At 40.7% G+C, this 10949-nt stretch overlaps 1 protein-coding gene and 1 non-coding gene across 2 annotated transcripts; both read left to right on the forward strand.

Moving 5' to 3' along the window:
* Nucleotides 1-5734: 5734 nt before the first annotated feature.
* LOC131002099 (small nucleolar RNA R71) lies at nucleotides 5735-5841 on the forward strand. The gene has a single exon (XR_009094177.1). It is a non-coding gene; the product is annotated as a small nucleolar RNA R71 (small nucleolar RNA).
* Nucleotides 5842-8411: 2570 nt separating this feature from the next.
* LOC130998627 (protein FAR1-RELATED SEQUENCE 5-like) lies at nucleotides 8412-10259 on the forward strand. The gene has a single exon (XM_057924038.1). It carries the CDS (start codon nucleotides 8412-8414, stop codon nucleotides 10257-10259), a length of 1848 nt encoding a protein of 615 aa, XP_057780021.1.
* The last annotated feature ends 690 nt before the right edge of the window (nucleotides 10260-10949 follow it).

The raw sequence follows: 10949 nt of genomic DNA on the forward strand, positions 1-10949 counted from the left end.
CGTGGTTTCCCATGCTCATAGTTAAACTAGAGGAGCAGAGACTCAGAGCTATCACTTTTTTAGAACAGGCCAGATGTTTCAGAGCTGGCGATTTTAAAGTTGGCAATTCGTCCAACATTTTCACAGATAAGATACGATCGTAGGCAATCACAATGACAACACTCCTTCTAGCATCTACCGGACAAATCACGTTTTACTAACTTACAAAAGTGTTGCAACAAAACTCATCGTTCTTTGCACAATCAAGAAACATATATCAAAAGTAAAACAAGAATATCCTCCATTCATTCACAAACCCGAAATTCACATCGAAAACCATCTTCTCTTCCACAAATTCATAAAAATTAGCAAGATTCGAGACCAAAAACTAAGCATAGAAAAATCAATTTCGCCTAATTTTGAAAAATATAAGCTCTAAAACACCCCCCACACTTAAAGCATGCCATGTCCTCAGGGCATAAGAGAAATAAGAAGAGTGTAGAGAACGTCCCTGATTATCGGCATTGGAACACTGAATCATCGTGAGAGGCGGGGAAAAGAGAGTTTGCGGTCTTGAGCAGAGGGGAGAATGGCTGCGCTGGACAGTGCAGCGAAGAGAGTGGCCGCTCTGGACCATGAAGACCTCCAGAAAACTGGCAGAGAAACACCTGCCCCAAACTAAACAAAGAAACAAAACGAAACAGAAAGAAAGGAAAATAGAAAAATAATTGGGTTACCTTCCAACAAGTGCTTAATTTAACGTCTAGAGCTCGACGATACCTCAAACTCATGGGTCATTGAATTTGACAACTTCAAAACCACGATCCACGTTTGACTTGAAGTATGGTTTGAGACGATGACCATTGACAGTGAAGATAGTGCCATCAGCGGCAAACAACTCATACGTCCCATTCCAGTTGCTCTTATGCACCACATATGGTCCTGTCCATCTTGATTGTAGCTTGCCAGGAAACAAACGTAACTTTGAATTGTATAAAAGTACCTCATCTCCTGGCTTGATTTCTTTAGTGCGGATGCTCAAATCATGGAATTTCTTGGCCCTCTCTTTGTAGATGCGGGAACTCTCATAGGCCTCATTCCTCCATTCATCTAACTCTGTCAATAAATCGCGCCTTGTATGACCAGCCTCCTTGAACTCCAAATTGATCTTCCTTGTCGCCCAATATGCCTTGTGCTCTATCTCAACAGGTAAATGACATGACTTGCCGAAGACAAGTTGATAGGGAGACATACCAATCAGAGTTTTGTAGGCAGTGCGATACGCCCAAAGAGTATCATCTAGGTGCTTCGCCCAATCCTTCTTGTTGGCCACACTTTTCTCCAAAATTTGCTTAATCTCTCGATTAGCCAATTCCGCCTGTCCATTTGCTTGAGGATGATATGGAGTTGTCACCTTGTGCTTTACTCCATACTTCGCCAACATGCTTGCTACTAATTTGTTGTTGAAGTGCGACCCCCCATCACTTAGCAACGCTCTCGGTGCTCCGAACCGAGTTAAGATATTCTTTTGCAAGAATTTAATGACTACCTTAGAATCATTGGTGGTAGTTGGGATCGCCTCCACCCATCGAGACACATACTCCACCGCAAGTAAAATATAGGAAAAACCACAAGACGTAGGGAAAGGACCCATGAAGTCAATTCCCCAAACATCAAATAGTTCTACCTCGACAATGATGTTCTGTGGCATCTCATCCCGCTTGGTAATGTTGCCCATGCGCTGGCATCGATCACAAGACTTTACGAAGGCATGGCAATCTGCGAAAATTGAAGGCCAATAGAATCCACTATGATTTACCTTCATGGCAGTGCGGTTGGCAGCAAAGTGACCTCCACTAGGTGAGCTATGGCATTCTTCAATGATCTTTGGCCATTCATGCTCTCTAACACATCGCCGAATAAAGCCATCGGCGCACCTCCGGTATAGGTAAGGATCCTCCCAATAATAAAACTTGACATCATGGAGAAACTTCTTCTTTTGATAATGCGACAACCCCTCGGGAAGAGCTCCAATAACCAAGTAATTACTATACTTTGCATACCAAGGATCCTTAAATAGCATCGCCCAAATCTGCTCATCGGGGAAGGACTCATTGATGGCCATCTTTGGATCATCTCCCTCGATCGGATTCTCCAAACGAGACAAGTGGTCAGCGACCACTTTCTCACACCCCTTTCGATCTCGAATCTCCATATCAAACTCTTGCAGCAATAAGATCCAACGAATCAAGCGGGGTTTGGAGTCCTTCTTTGTGAACAAGTAGCGGATGGCGGCATGATCAGTGTAGACAATTGAATGAGTTCCAATCAAATAAGAACGGAACTTATCAAAAGCATACACCACAGCTAGCAGCTCCTTCTCCGTGGTTGTGTAATTCCTCTGAGCAGAATCCAAAGTTTTACTAGTGTAGTAAATTACCTTGAATAACTTATCTCTCTTTTGCCCCAACACAGCTCCCACGGCCCAATCGCTAGCATCGCACATCAATTCAAACGGAGCACTCCAGTCCGGTGTGATCAACACTGCGTAGAGATCAGCGCGGCTTTTAACTTCTCAAAGGAGACGCGGCATTCGTCGGTGAAGACAAACTTCACATCCTTCTCTAGCAAAGCACAAAGTGGCTTGGACAGTTTGGAGAAGTCTTTGATGAAGCGCCTGTAAAATCCTGCATGCCCAAGAAAGCTCCGCACTGATTTCACAGAAGTAGGGGGCGGCAACTTTTCAATGGCCACGATCTTAGCACGATCCACCTCCAATCCTTGGGCAGAGACCCTATGCCCCAAAACAATGCCCTCACGCACCATGAAGTGGCACTTCTCCCAATTTAGCACAAGTGCCGTCTCCTCACAACGCTGCAACACTTGAGCAAGATTGTCCAAGCAGTTATCAAAGGAGGATCCAAAGACAGAGAAATCGTCCATAAATACCTCCATGATATTTTCAATCAATCCATGGAAAATCGCCATCATGCAGCGCTGGAAAGTGGCAGGAGCATTGCAAAGACCAAAAGAGATTCTCCTAAAAGCAAAAATGCCATAGGGACAAGTAAACGCGGTCTTATGCTGATCCTCCGGGGCTATCATGATTTGATTGTAGCCCGAGTACCCATCCAGAAAACAGTAATACTCGTATCCTGCCAATCGGTCAAGCATCTGATCAATAAACGGCAAAGGAAAGTGATCCTTACGTGTGGCTGCATTCAGAGCTCGGTAATCAATGCACACGCGCCATCCTGTGACCAGCCTCGTTGCTATGAGCTCATCTCTCTCATCCTTAATCACAGTCATGCCTCCCTTCTTAGAGACAACTTGCGTCGGGCTCACCCACTCGCTATCAGAGATGGCATAAATAATGCCGGCATCCAACCACTTGAGCACCTCCTTCCTCACAACTTCTTGCATCGCCGGGTTTAGTCGTCGCTGGGGCTGCACCTTTGGCTTGTATTCTTGCTCCAATAGGATACGATGCATGCAAATAGAAGGACTAATTCCTTTGATGTCAGAAATAGACCATCCTATAGCCGACTTGTATTTCCTTAAAACTCGCATCAACTTCTCCAACTCCAACGGAGATAGATAGGCAGATACAATAACCGGAAAAGTTTCATTCTCACCCAAGAATTGGTATCTCAAGTGCTCGGGAAGCGGCTTCAGCTCAATTTTGGGTGCGGCCGCTGGCCTGGCTGACTCCGCTGGTCTGCTTGATTTCGCTGGCCCGGCTGACTCCTCTGGCCTGGCTGATTCCTCTGGCCTGGCTGATTCCTCTGGCTTGGCTGACTCCTTTGGTGCAGGGAATTCTTTTTCCACCGACTTCTTTCCCCCATCAACAGGTTTGTAAATATCCATGTAAGGCACATGATTGATGGGATCTTTCTCTACAGCCTCCAACTCAGCAATGTATTCCAAAATCTCATCACATGCATCATCAAGCTCAGAGTATTGGTATAAGGACCGTGTGATGCACTCCTCCAAGGGATCGTCTACAGCCGCAGGAAAATCTACCACAGATTCAATCATGTTGCACTCATCCGGCTGCGGCTCGGCTGGTTTTCTCATAGCGTCATAGATAGATAAAGTCAATTTTTCATCATTGACTCTGAATGTGAGATCTCCATCCTGAACATCAATAAGAGCACGGCCGGTAGCTAGGAATGGACGCCCCAAAATCAATGGAGTATTCTTGTCTTCCGGCATGTCCAAGACCATAAAATCTGTAGGGAAAATAAACTGCTCCACCTGCACTAGAACATCTTCCACCACTCCCTTGGGATATGTGATGGAGCGATCTGCCATCTGTAATGCAATAGAGGTATGCTTGATATCTCCAATCTCCAACCGGTTGAAAATAGAGAGAGGCATCAAATTGATGCTTGCCCCTAAATCACAAAGAACGCGGGAGAAGTTCTGCCCTCCAATCACACAAGCTATTGTAAAGCTGCCAGGGTCCTTTTGCTTCAATGGTAGTTTCCTTTGTAGCACTGCACTGCATTCCTCGGAAAGATTGATCGTCTCATATTTTCCCAACTTCCGCTTGTTGGAGATTGCATCCTTGAGAAACTTGGCGTAGCCTGGCATATCTCTCAAAGCATCAAGTAAAGGAATGTTGATGTGAAGCTTTGAAAACATCTCCATGAACTTGGCTAACTTCTGATCCATCTTTGGTTTTGCCAGACTATTCGGGAAGGGTGCTACAGGCTTGTACTCTGGCCTAGGAAATGTAGGAGTTGGAACCGGCTCCTTAACAGCAGAAGAGGTCGAATCCTTCTTAGGGAGAGGTGTCTGTTTCGCTACAAGCTCCTCCAAGTCATCATCGTCGTCCTCCACTACTTTGCCTTTCCCCTTATCATTCCGCTGCCCCGGACGATCTCGCTGTTCTGCAGAGGAATGGTGATTCCTCTGCTCTGTATGATTCCTCTGATCTGCAGAGGAATGGTGATTCCTCTGCTCTGCATGATTTTGATATTGAGTTCCGCTCCTTAGCTGAATTGCATTACACTGATTTTTAGGATTGATCTCAGTGTTGCTAGGAAAGTGGCCCGGCTTGTGCTGTGCAGCTGCTTGGTTAGCCATCTGACCAACTTGATTTTCTAACATCTGCACCTGCTTAGAAAGTGCTGACACATTTTGCTCCATGCTGAACATTTTGGTTCCTAAGTTTGCCGAGTTTGCCTCCATTCCGGTGACCTTCACCAATACTTGCTTCATCATTTCCTCCATTGAATCTTTCTTTGGCTCATTGATTACTCCCCCACTAGAAACAGAAAATCCTGGTGGAGGTTGCAAAGCATTGTTGGGATTTGAATAGGAAAAATTTGGATGATTCCTGTTATTTGGATGATATGGGGGATTTCCACCCGGATGCCCCTGATAGTTTGGTCTATTGAATTGGTACTGCCGCTGGACATAATTAGTATCTTCAAACTGCGACACATCAGGTAAACCCGGCTGCTGAGGAATTTTAGCTAGCAGTGCTTTTCTCTCCAACTCATACTGCTTCTGAAGAGCTTCATATTTCTCCTTAAAATCATCTCTCTCCTCATTCACAGCTGCGATTCTTCTCGTGGGATTTCTGTCATTCGGCCATTGATAACTGTTGGAGGCCATCTCTTCTATCACACGATAAGCCTCCTTTGTATTTCTATGGAGAAGACATCCACCTGCAGTAGCATCCACCATACTTTTTGTCAGACCAGTCAAACCATTATAAAAGTGAATGATTTGTTGATCTTCCGTGAAACCATGTTGTGGACAATTCCTGAGCAACTCACGAAATCTTTCCCAAGCATCGTGAATGGTCTCATCTCCAAACTGGGAAAAGTGAGAAATCTCCGCAATGATTTTCTGAGCTTTAGAAGCAGGAAAGTACTTTGCTAGGAAAGCTCTACACAGATCCTCCCATCCAGTAATAGCACCTCTGTCCAAACTCTTGAACCACTCCTTCGCTCTGTCCTTGAGAGAGAATCCAAACATCTTCATTCTGATGGCATCAGGTGGCACTCCATTCTGCTTAATAGTGTCGCAAATATCTAGAAACTGAGTGATGTGAGCATGCGGATTTTCAGAAGCCGCTCCACTAAACTGTTCAGCTTGCACCATGTTTATCAATCCCGGCTTCAGCTCGAACGTGTTAGCCTGCAGAGTTGGTCCCCATCTGCCTCCTTGAAATTGATCAACCCGAGGCTGATACATGTGATTCAGTGGTGGCTCTGGTGGAGGAGCCCGGTTGCGCTCTCTCTCTTCGTCTAGCTGCCTCTGAAGGTGTGTCACGGCTTGCACAAGAGTTTCAAGGTCCATGTTATTCTGTTGCTCTGCCATTGCTTGCTTCTTCTTTTCTTGGTTGTTTCTTTTGTACTGCTTATTAAGATTGCGCAAAGTCTTGTTAATTTCAGGGTCAAACTCAAAAAGAGGATTATCGTGAGATCTCGTGCTCATACGCAACCTGCAGAAACACACCTTAAAAATTAGAACAGACAAAATAAAAACAAATAAAAACCTGAAGTACTATAAAATCCTATCGGAAATATTAAAGTAATTTCTAATCAATCCCCGGCAACGGCGCCAAAAAGTTGATCACTAAATTATTAGCACAAAATACCGCAACTAACACGGTGTAATTGTAGCACAGAAATAGTAACCGAATATCGTGTCCACAGGGATTGACACAACGAAACGACTTTATCTATCTCCTAAACAGACTATAATAGTAGACAGGTAAACGAAAATAGAAGGTTTAATAATCTTAAACTAAAACGCAAATAATAAATAAAAGTACGTAGGAGAAAATCAAATATTAAAAGCAACTAATCCTAGGGTAGTAAATTCATTAATTAAATCTATGCACTTAATCTATTAATCCTATGTACCAGTTTAATCCAGTTATGATGAGAGATCACTTAATTAATCAATTACTCTCGCTAGAGCAGCAACGATCGTAGATTAGTAAATTATCTATCTCCGTTAGGTCTCAAGAAAATCTACTAACTCCCAATAGCTCCTTAGAATAGCTCCCTATGATCCACCTATCTCCGCTAGGTCTCAAGGTTAAAATCATATCATACATTCCTGAATCCGCTAAACAGTTATCTCCGCTAGGTCTCAAACCGAATAGCTACACATGCAAACTATTGGCCAAATAATTCACAAGAATTCAAGCACCAGAAATTATGAATCATAAACTGGAAGGCACAAAGGTATTAACAAATAAATCACATAAATTCAATCAACTATTTACAAGCCCTAGAATTAGCTAAAGAAACTAGCCAGACATGCTTAAATAAAACATAAACATAATTAAATAGAATGCAATTGTAAAAACTGAATTATATAAAAACGAATGAAAAACTGGAGTAGCGACTTGAATCTTCAATCTTGATCCAAGCCTTGAAAACTAGAAAGCAATAAAAATCTAAAGCTAAAAACTAAAGTATGAATGCTAAGGTTCTAGGGTGTTGGGTTCTTTCTAATAGGTCAAAAGAGAACCTATTTATAAGCTTCAGCTTTCCTTCGGATCACCATGGAAGTTGCCAAGCAAAGTAGAATTCTAATGGTAATAGAATCGTGTGAATTAAGGCAACTCGCCAGCTGGATGTGCGCTTCTGGAAAATACTCCCACTCGTGCTAAATTCGCAGTTCTCGCCAGAGGAATGAGTGTCACCAGAGTAACGGGTCACGCCAGAGGATTAGATGATTTCTCTTACCTCGCCAGTGGAATGATGATCTCTCTGGCATTCGCCAGAGGAACGGTGAATTCTCTGCTATCGCCAGAGGAATGGGTGATATCTCTGGTACTTCGTCAGCGGAATGGGTCGCCAGCGGAATGTCTTCCGCTCTGGCCTTCCTCCGCTCTGGACTTTAGACTTCTCTGACTCCAGAGAAATGGTGATTTCTCTGGCATGTTGATTTCTCTGGCGAGACTTCTCTGCTCTGGAGATGTCGGCTCCGCTCCTCTGCATTCCGCGGATTTCTCTGGATTAGCTTTTGATTCCTCTGGCACTTCGATTCCTCTGACGCCAGAGGAATGGTGATTTCTCTGCTCTAGAGATGTCGGTTCCTCTGGAAAATGCCAGATTCATCCAAATTCATCCAAAACTTCATTCTTCCATCTCGAGAGCCTAAATCTCCTGCAAAGCATAAAATACACCATAAACGCACCAAATTCTAGAAGATTATCTTTAAACACGCACATTCAAACCCTGAAAAATATAGTAAATTAAGCATAAATCAACATATACAAAGCATATAAATCTTATGCTAAAGAAGTTGGATTCGACATTAGAAGATCATCATCAAAGTATACATATAATGGGGTATTGAAATATAAATTACTAGTGTGCTCTTGTCAAGGATTAACAAAGCATAATGGTGAAGATACAACAAAAAGAAGTTTCACGACAAGAACAAACTGCAAAGCAATGTTGAGAGCAGACTTTGATTCTAATAATGGTGTTTTTGAAGTATGCCACCATAAGAATGAGCACAATCATCAATTTATGAAGCAGGGTTTGACTCACTTATTCCGTTCTGAGAGATCGATAACTGCTGAGAAATCGAAGGTAATTGAAAAGATGTTGTGTTCTGGAATGAGACCAACTGACTTATATAGATACTTGGCAGAAGAAGCAGGTGGTGAACATCTTGTTGGTCATACCAAGAAAGACCACTTGAACCATGTGAATAAGATTAAAATGAAGGCAATTGAAGGAGGAGATGCACAAACATTAATTGACAGTTTAAATCAGCATGGTGTTGAAGATGAGGAGTTTTTCTTTAGAGTCAAACTAGATGAAGAAGGGAGGTTGAGTAATATATTCTGGAGAGATTCAATGATGAAGCAAGATTTCATGTTATTTGGGGATGTAATGGTATTTGACACTACGTATAGGACCAATAAGTACAATCTTATCTGTGCGCTTTTTGTTGGAGTAAACAACCATAAGAGAAATGTCATGTTTGCTTGTGCTTTCATCTCAAATGAGCAAACAAAAACATTTGAGTGGTTATTTGATGTTTTCAAGAAATCTATGGAGGGTAGATGTCCTGTGACATTGTTTACCGATCAAGATAAGGCAATATCAAATGGAATTGAGAAAGTATTTCCCCTGACAAGGCATAGGTTATGCATATGGCATTTATACCAGAATGCACAGAGTCACCTAGGGAGTTTGAAGTCTGATAAAACCTTCACTAAAATGTTTCAAAAGTGCATGACAGGATGTGCAAATAGTGAAGAGTTTGAAATCTGTTGGAAGAACATGATTTCAAACTATAAACTTGAAAATATAACTTGGTTCAACAGATTGTATGACTTGAAGGAAAAGTGGTGCAATGCTTACAACAAAGACTTCTTCTCAGCTGGAATTTTGTCATCACAAAGAAGTGAGAGCACAAATAGTACACTTGGCTTCAACGCAAAGAAAACAACAAGTTTGAATGATTTTTATAAAATATTCAAGCAAACAGTTGACAGATGGAGAAGCAATGAACAAACCGATGAATTCAGATGCATAAGAGGCAAGCCTAACTCTGTTTTGAAGATAAGAGGACTTCTACAGCATGCATCTGAGGTATATACCTTCAACATTTTCAGAGATTTTGAAATTGAATTCAAGGAGTCTATATCTGTCTCTTTTTCATCTATATATGAAGATGAGCAATTCAAAGCATATAATGTCACTGATGATGATGGGATGATAGGATATACAGTGTCATTTTCCACAAAAGAAAGTTTCATTACTTGTTCATGCAAAAAGTTTGAGGAATGTGGTATTCTTTGTCGTCATTGTTTGAGGATATTGCATAACCATCCGGTAGATAAAATACCAGAATGTTACATTATGAAAAGATGGACAAAGTTTGCAAAAAAGAATTTGTGGGATAAAGGAGGATTTGATTCTGTCAACAACAGTAACAATTTCATGTGGAGAAATCAAATAATGAGAAAATCATACAATCTTGTTCTAAGAGCACAAGATAGTGAAGAGTGCAGGGCAGTTATAGAGAATGGATTGAACAGTATAACATTGGATCTTGAATCATTGATGATTACAACACAAGCTGTGAATCAAATGGAAGATGTTGCAGTATCCAGTGCTTGTGCTGATAATGTATTGGATCCTAATCGTTCTAACACAAAGGGAAGAAGAAAGAGAATACAAGGTCATTATGATGTTGGAAAGAAGAGTAATAAGAAATCTACTGCATCAAATTCAAAACAATCAAAGGAATTTGGTACAAAGACACCTAACCCCAGATTATTTTAGACTAATTTCGTTGTAAGTGAACTTTATACTAGTTGATATGAATTTGTGCTTACTGATTATATAAAGTCTGCCTTTTTAATACTTGTAATTTCTTTCTTTTTTGCAATAGCTTCTCTCTTTAAATTCTTTTAGTTTCTTTGTTTTAAGTATGTAGTTTATTTCTTTAAATACTTGTAGTTTCTTTGTTTTAAGTAAGTAGTTTCTTTCTTTTAATATTTGTAGTTTCTTTCTTTTAAGTATGTAGTTTCATTCTTTTAATACTTGTAGTTTCTTTCTTTTTTCTATAGTTTCTTTCTTTAAATACTTCTAGTTTCTTTCTTTTAAGTATGTAGTTTATTTCTTTTAATACTTGTAGTTTCTTTCTTTTATGTATGTAATTTCTTTATTAAAAGGCGAGATTTTCTTTGTTCTCTATTAAAGGTTTCATTTAATTTAGTATCATTTGTTCTATATTAAAGGTTTCATTTAGTAAGAAAAATAGTATCATTTGTTCTTTTGTTCTATAAAAGATATAGTTTCATTCCAATTCTTGTAGTTTTAACTTGCATTGTTTCATTATATAAGTAATATAGTTTCATTACACATATTGTTTCATTATATAGTTTCATTGCAGTTCTTGTGTAGTTTTATTATAGTATTAACTTGACACTGTACGAATTTATGATTACAAATGAAACTTTGGCATATTAA

This window comes from Salvia miltiorrhiza, chromosome 8 (assembly GCF_028751815.1).
Source record: "Salvia miltiorrhiza cultivar Shanhuang (shh) chromosome 8, IMPLAD_Smil_shh, whole genome shotgun sequence".
NCBI lineage: Eukaryota > Viridiplantae > Streptophyta > Magnoliopsida > Lamiales > Lamiaceae > Salvia > Salvia miltiorrhiza.

What these genes read in the sequence shown, in the direction of transcription:
- LOC130998627 (XM_057924038.1), top strand. Translation starts at nt 8,412, where the DNA reads ATGTTGAGAGCAGACTTTGATTCTAATAATGGTGTTTTTGAAGTATGC.